General features: G+C 41.8%; 1 protein-coding gene across 7 annotated transcripts in view; it reads left to right on the top strand.

Annotated features, from left to right (window-relative positions):
- The window catches only part of APLF (aprataxin and PNKP like factor), a 41764-nt gene extending 34934 nt beyond the window's left edge, over positions 1-6830 (top strand). For 4 of the 7 annotated variants that reach the window (XM_062611084.1, XM_062611065.1, XM_062611076.1 and 1 more), the window contains 3 exons: positions 1509-1547; positions 5542-5622; positions 5825-6830. In XM_062611084.1, coding sequence (XP_062467068.1) covers positions 1509-1547; positions 5542-5622; positions 5825-6030 — 326 coding nt within the window. In that variant the 3' untranslated portion in view covers positions 6031-6830. Of the gene's footprint in view, positions 1-1508; positions 1548-4564; positions 4630-5541; positions 5623-5824 lie in introns of those variants that run through there. The other 3 variants (XM_062611111.1, XM_062611090.1, XM_062611122.1) reach the window with 3 other exon arrangements.
- Positions 6831-14950: the final 8120 nt, after the last annotated feature.

Raw genomic sequence — 14950 nt, 5'->3', positions numbered from 1 at the left:
CTCTCTGTGGACTGCTCACCTGTCCCCAGACAGAGTTCCATACTCTCCAGCCTATCCCTAACATAAAGGGCAACTCCCCCTCCCCGCCTGTCGGGCCTGTCTTTTCTAAAGAGCCTGTAACCTTCCATTCCAACACTGCAGTCATAGGAGCCATCCCACCATGTTTCTGTGATGCCTATTATGCCATACCCCCATAGATGTGCACACATCTCTAATTGCTCTTGTTTGTTCCCCATGCTACTGGCATTTGTATAGAGGCATCTGAGCTGAGCTCCAACTGAAGCCGGCTCATTGGCTGGAGCAGCTGGGATACCTCTGTGGTAAGGAGGATTCTTGGCCACTGCAGACTTGCACTCTCTTTTACTCATGTTTCTCAAGTGAAGAGAGTTAGGCTGGCTCAGACACAGCTGACATGGTTTGGATGATTTGTATCTTAGGAATTGACAAAAATGCCATGTGACAAGTGGCTATTTTCATGAGTTATAGGTTTTATTGAAAATTAAACACGGTATAGTGTGACATTCCTGGATCTCTGTATTCGACTTCATTCAGAGCTGAAGTATTACAATGAAAAGAGGGAATATATTTAGGTGCTACTGAAGTATTTCTCTACATTTTGGGTGGATACTGCTGTAAATTATTTTTATAACTTTTCTCCCATCCCTATGGCAAATTATATACAGAGAAATATTTTATGCTTTATAAAGATTTATGATTTTATACCTTTTATTCTTTTCTTTTGATAGGAAATCCTCAGGTAGCATACAATTTTTCAAGTCTTGTGATGCTCTAAAGCAAACATTACAAGCATATCTGTCATCTATTTTTTTAGTTTTATTTATTTTTAACCAGTGTTTTTCTTACTGAGAGAACAAAGTTTTGCAGATATGTTCTCTTGAGGCTTGGAGGGAATATAATTAAAAATGAATCTGAATTTCTATTAAGAAATATTCTACTCCTGTTTTATGTTCCAGTAATGAGGCTTTTTGAAAAACACGGGAATGTACTGTTTACATTTTGTCTGTTCTTAAAAAATTCAGAGGGATACTTTGCATTTTCTTGGGCTTTTTCTTGATTATTTGGACTTGGAGATCTTTTCCACTTGAAATCCCAATGCAGTAAACAGTAGTTCAGAGCAGAACAGTTAAGGAAATGTAATGGCAAGGTATTTTACTTTAAAGAATCTGGATTATGGTATTATTATGGAAAAATTGCATTTATGGAAACAATGCTGTAAAATACTTAAATGTTTTGATATGTCAATTTTCTGCCTAAAAAAATCCCTGAACCAATGTTAATGACATTTGTCTCCAGATGGTGTGGTTCATAATTGTAAGAACAGTTCATCTGGATTTTTTTTGGGCAGCAGAATATTTTTCATACTGTAGATAGAGCAGAACCATTGCAGCCTTAATTTTAATAGGTCAGTGTTCTGTTGTAGCAAACTCTATGAATAACTCTTGTGCTAGGCTGTAGTCTGTCCTGACTTATACCTTTCTTTTCTTTAGTAACTGAAAGAGCAACCCGACAAAGAACTTCAAAAAATGGTGAGTATATTCTAATGTTATAAATGGGCACATCAGCATGAGACCACACATCTGCAGTGGTTTTCTGGCATTTAATAGTGCTGGAGATGCTTGGTAATATTTACCTGAAGTAGTTGTTATTTTAGTAAAACCCAGCTTGCTTTTTTAAAAGTAATAGTGTTGAAATTGTATTTGTACCAGGCTTCTTGGATGAGCATACCTGTATTTCCCTAGAAGCAGACAAGAAAACAAACGTTTTAAGGAGACACATGTGACTGAATCGATTGTTCCTTCCTTACACAGGTGTCGTAATAGGATGAAAGGAATCCAGTATTTCTTTGCCCTGTAAAGATTGATTGCTCTTTAAACATTGAGATATTCCTTCTGCATTGCACTAAATTTTAAATAACTTTTGGGTGATACCTGTGCATGTGCTTTTCTTATACTTACTGTGAAGTAATACACTGGCTTGTTAGGACTAGAGTGTAGAAGGTTAATGGCTTTGAGTTGAGGGCAGCTTTCATGCTGAACTACAGATATGTCCTTCTTAGTTTCTTGTTGTCAGTGAGGATTATTAGTAGCACAGGGAAGCTGTAGTCTGTCTCGATAATGTAAATTGTAATACTGTGGATATCTCCCCATTTACCAGTGGTGCACCTAAGGTTGCTTTGCTGCTGCCAACGGTGTCACTTACATGTTGCAGGTGCATAAACTCCAGTTTTAAACACCCTTTAAGGTCTGTTTCCAGGCTTCTTTTGTATCTCAGCTTCCTATCTTTCTAAAGCAACTTAGAAGGGAGCTTTTATAGCAATCTGAAAGCCTGATGATAATGCCATCTTCACGTTCACTAGCCTGAACAATGCATGAGGAAGTGGAACTGCTGCATCTCAAATGGAAGTGGGAACTGACTTGTCTTCCTTGAGCTCACAAAAGTGTGGCTGAGCATTTCCTAAAGAAACCCTCAAGTTAGAGATGCCTGCTTTCTAGAGAAATTAAATAGAAGTGCAAATAGCTGTAGTTAGTTTTCCAGGCAAAGTGGTTTTGCCTCCAGTTCTGTTGTGGATGGATGCAAGAGGTTGCTTTTATACTTTCCACTGAGAAATTTCTTTCCCGTCTCATTTCCTTATCATGTATGTGTGCACTTTTGCCATCACTGAATGCTTGGTATGATTGTATCTGTGAACTAGCACATTCTGAGGCTTGTTTGTTACCTGTATGCTTTGCCACATCCCATTATGCAAGGTGCCAGCATCAACCTGATCACTCTTCCCTTGTAGAGATGTGTATTCCAGCACAGTAAGAATTGTTAATAGCATTGTAAGCACAGTGAGGGGTTAAGATGAGGCAACCAGGGAAGAACTGATATTCTACACATGGGAAAGAAAGAAATTAATTTATTAAAGTGCTGATCACATTTACTGTTTGGATATTTTTTTTTTCTTTTTTTCTCCCAATGCCTTGTTGACCGGTTTCTGAGCTCTCTTGGGGACAAAAAGGTTGTGCTCAGCAGCATCACGTCTGAGGCAGTCACACTGAGCCACGTAAGGTCACAGACAGTCAGGGCTCCATTAACCTTTATTCTGTGCCGTTTGGCACAACTGCACTGTTAAGTAAACTGTTAATTTCTGTGCAAGTGTATTTAAACTCCACCAGCCAAGAAAAGAAAGGTACTGTCTACTTGGCATTTGACATGGTTGGGTTTTAACATTCTTAGTCTAATTGTTACCAGACAGATAACACATTGCCTGTAGAGAATGTGGTCTATGGTTTTAGAAATCATAGAAGGCTAATTACTGGGACGGAATAGTTGGAGGAAGAAAAGAAGGAGGTCAGTTATGCTGTATTAAACTGTTACTACTGAATGACCTCACTGCACTGCTGCTAATTAGCTGAATGATTTGCTGGAGCTATGCAGGGTTCTTCTACACATTTAATTGTAGGTTTTCTAGCAAGTTGCTAAGCACTTGCAAAAGTAACTCTCTGAAAGGGGTAGTTGGCAAGCTTTTTCTCCCCACATGAAGGAGATGCTTTCAGAGAAAGCTTCAAGGTCATCTTTAGAAATACAGTACTAGGGAAAAGGCAGAGTTGTACCCAGTGAGCACTTGAAAGAAGTGCATCATTCACTGATACAATCTGTTGATGTACAGGGATGAAAAACATAGTATGCTGCTTGTACATTTGTAGGAAAAACATGGAAGTAGTATTTTGCCAGAATTCCTACTTCTGTTATAAAATGCCATCCACAGTGCTGTGAAAGTGAAGAGCTTTTCTTTGCTAAGCAGGTCTTGGGCTTATTATTTGTGCCTATTAGTTTGAGAAGAGGGATTTTGCTCCTACTGTATTTAGCATATTTTTTTTGATCTCTTCCCTCCAAGACATAATTCATTCTACAGAACCATGGTCTGCGGTTCTTGTAAAAAACTGCTGGTATGGGTAAGCGTAAGTGTGATTGATTTCCCCTGAGGTCAGGTAAACAATAGTGGATTACAGCTGAAATTGGCAGTTGACATTTTCAGGATCTTGTGCTAGGTGGTGCAGAGTCCGTCCTTCCAAGAATATTGGCCAGCCATGGGATATTTCTCAGTTACATTATTGGCTCTGTCACATGGCTGACGTTGTTCTAGGGGGTCTTTCAGTGCCTCTATAGACAATTCAACCATAAAGTTGTGTATTTTTGAGAACCTTGACTAATGCTTTTGATAACCTTGGGTGAGAGTTGCTATAAAGTCTTAGACTGTAAGATAATTCTGGAATAGTGAAATAGAAAAATGTAACTGATAGAGGATGTGATCTGACTATCTAAGATGCTGGTGTTCTTGTTTGTCTGTGATACACAAAGCTTGAGTGCCCAGAGCTCTGACCTGACGTTTCAAGAAGTTGCTAAGAAATGCCTATGGTTCATATAAACGTTGATGATTTGGACTGGGGTCTGCAGCTGAGTTAAAAATAACCCAAACATGTTTATAGTTTCATCTGAATGATAAGAACTGCTCAACAGAAAACCTGCCAGTGATCTCATACAGATAATCTATTTTTAGATGAGATAAGAATGCAAAAATTAGAGGCTGGGAAGTAGAGGAATGACAATGGGTTTACTCAGAGGTATGGCTTACGTGCAGAATAACACTATTGGGATATTAATAGACTTTGGCCAGTTATGAATTGTGGTCGTGTAAGAAAAAGGGAGATAGAGTAGGCTTGTAGAACAAGGGTTATGCACTTCTACCAAAATCAGGAAGCAGTAGAAATAAACTTGTTAAAGGTTCACAGATACTGATAAATAGGAGGAGAAGGCAGTGCTGCTATGGCAGCAGCTTTTTATAGACACTGCCAAGTTAGATAAGTAAGACTTCTGCAAATAGGAGAATTACCCTGCCTTGGGGAATGGGTTTAAATGTGCCAACGTATTTGAGCAATTAAAAGAATGTTTCAAGAAAAGGTGTCTAAAGAGTTAGGAACATGCTGTGAACAGTATCCATTTCTTGTAAACAGAGGTTTCTGAGTCTTTGTGTCAATACAGAGTACTGTGAAATACTGTGAAGAGAGAATCCAATCTGAGTTCAAAATGTAAGTTGTGAAGAAGCTGGATGGACAGCAGCTTAGAAAACAGTGTGATAGAATAGACTGGACTGCAAAACAGGTTCCACCCAGCTCAGGAAAAAGCATTCTGCTTTTGTTGTTTCCTTAACCCATGTTCAGAAAGGAAGCAAAGACTATCCAGCAGAAATCCAAGTTGAGAACATAGGAGGCGAGTGATATAGCAGATTCCCTTCTCTTACCTGAAGCTCAGGAAAGAAATGGAAGCGAGTTAAAAGCCGTGCCAGAGTCAGAGCATAAAATAGCCCTAAGTAAGTGTGGATGGATGAAGACTGAAAGCCTCAGGTCAAAATAAATGGCAAGGCAGATTAATTGTTTAGGTACAGAAGTGACAGGAAGACAACTAGGAAAACTGTGTGCCTAACTCCTTGAGAAAAGTGATCAGAAGACATCAGATTCTGTTTTTTTCTGATACCAGAAGATGTTGTCAAAAGGCCTGATACTGTTTTCCAGGTGCTGGAAGAAAAGCCAGTAAGGAAAACTTTAAGTGATCACATGGGTAAGTGCTGCAGTAGAGGTCAGAGAGATGGTACAGCTTTTCATGGCAGTCTTGAAAATCAAACCCAGAATTATTAGTGTTGGGTGGAGTGCTTTAGTTGATTCTTTCTCCTCTTGAGGAGAGAGACCAACTATATGGTCTCTGGAAGGTCTCTAGTTCTGTATTTATGATACATGAATATATGACATTTTTGTCCTTACAGGAAAAAGAGCTGTAGAGAAAGATAGCGCCAGCGATGATGAACCAAATGAATATGACCTTGATGACAGCTTTATAGATGATGAGGAAGAGGAGTGTGACCCTACTGATGAAGACTCTGACTGGGAGCCAAGTTCAGAAGACAAGGATAATGAAGATGTTGAAACACTTTTGCAAGAAGCACGTAGATTTGTTAAGACCAAAATATAGCTGCACAGAACAACATTACGTGTCTGATCTGGTTGTGTTAAAACATGGATGCGCAAGGACAGGAACTGCTTTGAAAACTGGTTTTTCCTCAGTAATGTAGGCCCTACAGAAAGATTTTAATGGGGGTGAGGGGATTCAGCAAAGCCTTTTGTTTCCATATGTATTATTTTGTTGGGGTTTTCTGTTTCATTAAGTGGTAGAGCCAGAGGACTGAGCTCTGAAAGTTTTTTTTTCCCCCTCATCTATTTCTTTTGCAACACCATTGGTGTCTTTTAGTTTGAAAGGTTGTTAATGCTTCACCTTCCTATACTTAAAAGAAACATTTGCATTAGGAAAGCCTTTTATTTTGCTGAAATGCAATATATATATATATATACATATATATATATACGCACACTGTATTGAATGAAGAGGAGTTATGCTTCACATCTGCAGTATTGCAGACCTACTTGGCCATTGCTAGGGAATCTGTAAACCAGTTTTTTAATGTTCTTTTAAGTTGGTGCAGTCTTAAACTTCATTATTCTGCTCCTAGCTTTCCTCTTAGGTGTCATTTCTTTGATTCTCTTAATGTACAGTAGTTAAATACAGGTTGTTTAAAGAGGCACTTGAGAACAGTATCTCAGTGTATTGAACCCCTCGGTTGTCTCCACAACAACTGGTGTATTTGTTCTCGTTACAGCAGTATCATTTGCTGTGCCTGTACATCACTGGAATTATGTTCAATTCACAACAAATCCAAAGTCTTGGTGACTGTATTTTTGCACAATTAAACTTGTACCACAGTGTGGGAAATACCTATGACTCTGATTTCTAAAGACTTTGTTGGAAGCTGCCGTCAGTGTATTTACAACTTTCCTGAGCTTTCAGAAAAGTAAGTTTAAAAAGTTCTAGAATGTTCCAGGACAGATGTCTGGAGCCATGTGAATTTGGCGCTTGTTTTTGGACACAATCCTGAAATTCAGCAGGGTAAGCATTCTTGTGTGGCTTTGTTCCCCTGTGAACATCTGCTCTATCATGGTTGGAGACAGACGTCCAAATACACTCAAGCTTTTCAGTTGGGTGGCAAAACGTTCTCTGTTGACATTAGATGTCCGTTGCTGCTAGCTGGTGCAGGGTTGCTTCAGGATACTGCATTGTCTTTGCCAATTGTGTGTGAGAACTGTCACTCAAACGTTTCAGGTATCAAAAATATAAACGTTCATGATGGGCAACTGTTTCAGATTTGAAGAACATCTGCTTCTGTTTGGCCATCAGTATACTGCTTACTAAAGCTTTTGCATACAGAAAGAATCTAATAGGTGTTTTTCACAATGTCTGATGGTTTCTGTGACCATAACCTTCCTCAAGCTGGAGCATTCTCTAACATAGCATTATTTTGTGAATGGCTATTTAAACTGCTCTCAGGAGCTACTATCCTTTACTTTTAAAAGTTGAAATAGCCTCTTTTATCACTGAAGGCTCACAGATACATATCACAAAAAAAAAAGCAAATTTAGAAGTAATTCTTGGTTTTGCATATTTGATCAAGTCTTATTATTGATACACTGGGAAAGTCAAAGCTGGAATGTAGCTGCTCTATACTGGTAGGTTGAAGCTATCTCTGTTAAAGCATATTTTCCAGTTGTTGTATTATTTCCTTAATAGCAGGATATATTTTTATTCTTCTGAAGGGCTGACCTTGTGTCTCCAGGATACTGGTGTATTGATGGACCCTACTCTGTTTGAGGTGCAGATGAGACTACCCAGACACTCGTATGTCAAGTTACTGAATATTTTTTCAGTGAATCAGGAGCATGCTCAGAGGGTTGGATCACCTCTCCTGCAAAGACAGGCTGAGAGAGCTGGGCTTGTTCAGCTGGGAGAACAGAAGCCTCTGGGGAGACCTTACACTAGCCTTCCACTACCTAAAGGGGACCTGCAAGAAATCTGTGGAGGGACTTTTTACAAGGGCATATGGTGGCAGGACAAGGGGGAATGGCTTTAAACTGACAGAGGGGAGATTGAAATTAGGAAATAGGAAGAAATTCTTTACTATGAGGGTGTTGAGGCGCTGGCACAGGATGCCCAGAGAAGCTGTGGCTGCCCCATCCCTGGCAGTGTTCAAGGCCAGTCTGGACAGGGCTTGGAGCAACCTGCTCTAGTGGAAGGAGTCCCTGCTTGTGGCATGGGGTTAGAACTGGATGATCCAGAGGGACCCGGACAAGCTTGGGAAACGGGCCCATGAGAACCTCATGAGGCTCCACAGAGCCAAGTGCTGGGTCCTGCAACTGGGTCAGGCCGTACCTGCGAAGGATGGGTGTACCACTGGGTGTTTGAGGTGTGAGGTTCCTGAGTTCAGAGGCTAAGCCCTGGAGTCAGAAGCTGGGACCATGAGTGCTGCCTGTTTCCACCTGAACAGAGATCATTGCAGCCCCACCTTGGCAGTGGGAAACTGGCAGAGTTGGTATGGCTGTAGCATTGACGTAAGAGGCAGATGGCAAGGTTTATAGGTGCAAGCACATTCAAATCCTCTTCTTCAGAGTGAATTATTTGTGCGGAATAAGTAAGGCCTGGCCCATTCACTGAGTTCCACCCACGGGTGGGGTTTATGGGGCAGAACCAGGGCAAGGCTTCGTGCTTGGGGAGCTGCAGTTGTCCTGTGCTGGGCATGAGGAGAAGGGTCCTGGCCTGGGAAATACCCATGGCCATGTACATCCCCTACCCCAAGCCAAGCAGGAGCTGCCTGAGTGGGCTTAAATGTGTTGCCACCCAGCTTTGTGGTGCTTGACTGAAAAGCTGGTGTGGAGTCTTCATTTCGGAGCCATGTTGCAAATGTGCTTCTGCTTGTGGTCTGGTTTCTGTCATTCTTCCCTCCCTGCTGCTTGCAGGGGGAGGAGGTGGCTCACTTCCAGAGAGGTCTCCCCCCCCTTGTATGTGTCAAAGTCCTGAGGGTCTAGGCTGAAATGCACTGGGTTGCTCACTATTTTCCCTCCAAGTACCCATTTGCCGACTTTGCTGGTGCGTGACGTTTGGCAGCCCAGACGTGAATCTCTGGAATGGGCTGTAGTAACGCAGCTTGTCTCTTGCAGAACCTTCTGCTGAGCTTGGAATGAAGATGAGGGGACTGGGGCAGGCTGGTTACCAAGTCAGCTTCTCTGATGTATACACCTGGGACCAGCTCTTTGCTAACTTTCCAGCTGTGGGTAAGAAACTCAAGTTGCAAAGGAGTATTCTGAAGGTGAAAAGCTGAACTGAACTGAAATTTGGTAGAAGCGAATACCTTGTGTAGGTGACACCTGGTCCAGATTTCACAAACTAGTGCAGTGATACCATGTGTTCATGCTGTGATGTGGCTGCTGCTGCCTTGCTTGTCCAAGCCAGATGTTCAGTTCCTTTAGCTGACTGAAAGCCAAGCGTAGCCTTTCTCCCTCCTTGCTTTTCCTAGGTGCCTCCCAAGTACCAGTTCCTGATACCTCCCTGTGTCAGGAGTGTCTGTATCTGATAGGTCTGTTTGTACCCAGCTATGTGAAATGGGGACATAGCTCCTTTCTCACCGTTCTCTCTGTCATCGTTTTTGTTGTGATTGCTTGAACGCACATGAAATCTCAGATTACTTGTGTTTTTTTTTAGTATTTTTGTGGCAATTAGAACTTGCCACATTCAATTGTGAAATTCAGTCAGTTTAACTAACTGATTAGTTAATGTGAATTGAGTTTAAAATGAATAAATTTTCAATGGCATTTAATTTTTCTGTACCCCTCTTCCCTCTTAATAGTTTATTCTTACTATCCTGCTGTAAGGATCCACGATGCTCTGGGGACACAGTTGAAGCACACAAAGCTTCTGGGGCTGGTGCACATTCATGGACCATAGACATACTTTCCTTTTCAGAAAGCAGTGTGATGGCCTTATGCAGGAGTGTTTGTTTTTGTAGTTCTTGCAGCTTTTGTTGTGTCTTTTCTCACCAGTGTCTTCCCACTGGGATGCTGATGCCCTGAACCTCTTGGCCAGGGACCCAAACCTGCCTCTCTATGCACCTCTCTCTGCCTCTTTCTCTCTTGTCTGGAGGTTTTAACCAGCCACATGCAGCTCTCTCAGGTGCAACTGCCTTGATTTTAGCAAGATTCAGCAGAAATGATGGTTGCACCTACTTTTTCCTAGGTGTGTATAGTGCCAGTCCCTGACACTTCCCATCTGTCTGACAGGTCTGTTTGCACCAAGCCACAAAAAAGGAAATTTAGCAGAGCTGCAGGTTATCATAGAATGCCCTTTGATTTGAAAAACACTCCTGTTTGCTCAAAAGTGAGCAACGTTCAACACAATAATACCTTCCACTTGACACATTTCATGAAATTTCATCTATATTACTAGATCAACCTGTGGCTCAAAGTTTATTGCATTCTTGAAGGGTAATCTTTTCCTTCCTCTGTCTTCCCAAAGTTAATGCACTTGGTAGGGTGAAGGGATTCCCCTTTCTCCTTGGTAAGTACAGTGTTAGATCTGGTGCTTGTGGTAGCATCTCTCAAAGGGGAAAAAGCAAGCAAGAATAATTTGTTACCACTGGGGAGGCCAGTAGCAAGGTTTGCAGTTGTTGTGTATCTTCACAGAGCAATATTGCACCTGATTGGTGCTGAGAGTGCTGCCCTGGGGAAACATAGAATCATAGAATGATTTGGGTTGAAAGGCACCTTAAAGCTCATGTAGTTCTAACGCCCCTGCCATGGGCAGGGAAACCTTCCACTAGACCAGGTTGTTCAAAGCCCCGTCCAGCCTGGACTTGCACACTTCCAAGGATGTTAAGACTTCATGGTGTTTCATTCTCTAGTTACCTGCATCTGATTTGTAATTGGAAAATAATGTCTTGTCTGCTTCATCTGCCAGTCCCCTCAGGACCGACGGATGCATCTTATCAGGTTCCATGACTTGTGGTTCCCTAGATGGTCTTGAACCTGATCTCCTATAGTGGGTGGTTCTTCATTCTCATTCTTATATAGATCTATAAAGTGTATCTTGTTCAACTAGTAGAACATGCATTGATCATGCTGGCTCAGCTTTGCTATTCCTTCAACTTCAAAGAATCCGGTTTTCTAGCACAGTCCCTTACATACAAAATTCTAAAGCCTACTTAGGAGGACATGAGTAGTTCTGAACTCATTTTCCATAGAATTTGTACCACTAACAGAGAAGCCATCCCATTTTTCTTCCAGCCTGTTACCTCAGTACTGTCCCCCGAAGGAGGGGGGTTTGGCTCTTGTTCCATGTGGTAATTCATGCAAATACAGAAGATGAAATTGCAGAAAGAGATGTTTTTAAAATGAAGGGGGAAGGTTTGACCATCAAGCTTTTAAAATGTGGAAAACCTTGTTTTCGTATCTATGATTTATCATTTTGAAATGGGGAACTTAGAATAAAAATAATTCCAAAACTGTGGCAACACTAGAGAATCTATTGTTTAGTGATCACAGCTGGCTCAAGTCTTTTCAGCTCAGTAAACTTTCCTGCTTTTCTGTTGGTGTATGTGGCACTCTCTACTTCAGGCATAGTCGGGTCTGCAGTGCAAGCAGAGTTCTCCCTTGCATGCTGAGTCAAGGGCACCCTGTTTCTGGGTCAGCAGCCCATGTTTCTCAAGGAAGGATCCTGTGGTCACAGGATCTAAAGCCTTGCCTGTGTCACCAGCCTGATGGTGTGAAGCAGCAGGATGTAGTCCTGTTTTCCTCTTCCTGAGGAGAATACTACCAGGGCCTGGGGCTCTTACCTCTGAATAGTGGTTGGTGTCATTGGTGTCCATGTGGATGCCTGGAAGATAGGTGGGGGAATAGGAGGAAAGGGATGCAGGAGGTGGCAGGAGTAGAAGCTCCCTGCACGTGGGTACAGCCAATGGAGAAAGCCTGCCCTGCTTCCCATAGCTGATCAGGATGCATTCTAGACACCAAGAGAGAAATCTCATCTCATCTTGCCTCACTGTTGTGCCTGTGCTCTACAAGGAGGGTGCCACCTGTGTACAGGGAGTGCTGTCTGACGTCTTCTAGCTTCATCCTGGAGAGCTCTGTTTAGTCTTCTGAGTTGGCACAGCTGTGGAATTTGCGCTGCTTGTGCATCTCTTGCATAGTGGGCAAACAGCAAGGGCAAGATAAGAGTGACCACAGGAGCAGAGTTCCTGGGCAAAATAGGAGTTCTCCAGGTGGTCATTTGAAGTGGCTAAGGGGAATGTTTTGGGAGCCTCCTTGTATCTTGGCCAGAAGGGGCCTTCTGTTGGCTGGATATTTCTTCAAAGTCAGGGATGTGCACCTGCACAGGTGCTACCTGTGAAGGCTGAAAGCTCTCTAGGAAGCATTACGAGAGGTTGCCAGCTGAGCTGATCAATCCCCGGGGCAATAGCCAGAGATCTGGGAAGAGGTGTCCCTATCAGGTGTAGCTAGGCTAAAAGCCAGCATGTTGTGTTTCCATTCTGGGAGTGAGCAGGTTCTTTAGTACAGCAAAACCATTGAGAAATAAGGAATTTCCCAGGAACCCCAGGAGATGGTGAATGTGGATGCATTCAGGAACTTCTACACAACTTGTTAAGAATTATTATCTCTAGAAGATTGACAGGAATGTTGTACAGTTGTTTCCTGGGAATTCCCGGTTGAGAATAAAAGTAACTATTTCACTGCTGCTTTCCAGGACTACCTACAAGAGTTTTGAACCATTGTAAGGGCTGTATTGCTACATGGCACTGGAGGAGCACTGCATTCACCACCAGGATTTTTTAGAGAACTTGACTGTTTATGCCTTTAGCAGTGCTTCCTCCTCAAGCTTTTGTTAGAATGTGTCACCACATGACCCTGGTGGAGAGCTTCACTGCCTAGCACCCCAGGAGTCCTTCCCTGCCCAGTTTTTCTGGGGTGATTCCCTGGTTAGCCTTACTCAAGTGTTTTACTGTGTTCCCTTTTTCTGGAGTGCTTCACTGCCTGGCTTTATTTGGAGCTCTTCACTGCATCACCTCCGAGGAGCTGTTCACCATACTGCCTGCAGGAACCTATCATCCCATTGGCATAGGGGAGCCCTTCATCACGCTGCGCTGGAATATCTCTTCCTTTTGCTGCACCAAAGGAGTTGTCGCTATGCTGCACCAAAAAAAAAGCTGTTCATTGTGCTCCCCAGGTCTTCTTGGAGCCCTTCATTGCTCAGCGCTGAAGTTGTCCATTACTGCTGCCCCAGATGAGCTCTTCATCATGCTGCCCACCTCTTCTTGGAGACTTACTGCACTGCAATAATGGGAGCCCTTCGTCATGTTGTGCTGGATAAGCCCTGTGTTACATCATAAGGAGCCCTTCACCGGGCCATCTTGGAGGGCGCCTTCGTTGCTTTGCTTAGAGGAGCCTGTTGGCATGTCATCCTGGAGAAGGCATTCATCATGTCACACCAGAGGAGCCCCTCATCGTGCTGCCCTGGAGGAGCTGTTCAACATGCCACATATTAGGAGCCCTTCCTTGTGCCTTGCCAGAGGAACACTTCATTATTGTATGTTATGTGGTCTGGTATGTACCTGTAGTATGGTATGTATTGTATTTTGTATTGTGTATATTTCTGTTTGTGGTTTTTATAGTATATATTGTATGTGTTGTCTTTTATGGCTTGTATGCAAAGGTTTTGTATTTATTGTATGTATTGTATGCTAAGTTATGTGTTCTATTTTCACATATATCATATGTGTCTTACTGTATGTTTTTACTGTATGGATAATTTTTTCTCTTGTATGTATAGTATTTTGTGTTGTGTTTTGTATTGCATTGCATGTTGTATTTGGTATTCCAGTTTGTACTGTACTTTCATTTTGTCTTCTAAGTTTTGTCTTTCCTGTATTCTATTTTATGTATTGTATTCTGTTTTGTGCTGTACTGTGCGCTGTACACGTGGTCTGGGCTTTATTGTCTAGTTTGTACTGTGTCTGTGGTATGGTGTTAATCTGTATTGCCTGGTATGGTATTTATTGGAGTTTGCATCTTGTGTTAGTTCAAAGTATTGTACTGTATGTAGCTCCTATAGTGGATGTTATGCTGTTTGTTTTCTTGTATCTGATGTATGTAATGTCTGGGAGTTTTTGCATTGCTAGTATTGCCTGCATTGGACTGCCTTGCTGGTATGTTTTCTTGTCTGCATGGTATGGTATTTCAGGTCCTGTATTGGATAGTATCATATGGTTTGGAGTATTTTGTGTTCTTTGTACTGTATTTCATTTTGCTTTGCATTGTATGTATTCTATTGAGCTGTGTATTTTGTATGGAAACTTATTTTTCCATTGTGATGTATTTTGTATTAATTTCTGAATTGTATTGTAAACTTCTGACATTGTTCAGGGCTTGTAGTGTCTGGCTTGTGTTATGCTTGAATTTATCTTGTCCTGTACTGTAGTGTGATAGTGTTTTGTACCAGGGCATCTCCAGTGTGTGCTGTGTTCTCTTGTGTATTCCTTGGTATTAGGGAGAGGTGGTGAAATGAGTCCCACAGGAGGAGTTGTGGGATGGAGTGCTATCGGCTGTATGGTATTTCTTCTTTAGTCTTGGGTTGTGCTGTGGTTCCTGAAGGGTATATCGTGTCTTGTATCTTGTATTGCATTGTAAGTTTTGAATTTTGTGTGTACAAATTGTTATGTACTATATGTATATGTATTCATATATTGTCTTTTATTGTGTGGTATGGTATTTATTGTATGTATTCCGTTGTGTTGTTTGTACTTTGTATTGCAGTTTGTCTTGTATGATATGGGATTTATTCTGCTATAGGTGTTGTACTGCGTATTATTTCTTGTATGCATTCTAATGTGTTGTGTTATAGTTTTGTTATTTTACGTATTGTATTCTGTTGTGTGTTCCACTGTGTTTTGTTTTGCATTGTCTCTTGTGTTTGGTATTATGTATTGTGGGTTTGTTTTGTTTTTTTTTAATTGCATGTTTTA

Source organism: Pezoporus occidentalis, unplaced genomic scaffold, assembly GCF_034315485.1.
Source record: "Pezoporus occidentalis ecotype Australia unplaced genomic scaffold, CSIRO_AGI_Poc_V1 ctg10, whole genome shotgun sequence".
In the NCBI taxonomy this organism is placed as follows: Eukaryota; Metazoa; Chordata; class Aves; order Psittaciformes; family Psittacidae; genus Pezoporus; species Pezoporus occidentalis.
The sequence above is the reverse complement of the archived record's forward strand: the minus strand, read 5'-3'. Positions and strand labels throughout refer to the sequence as shown.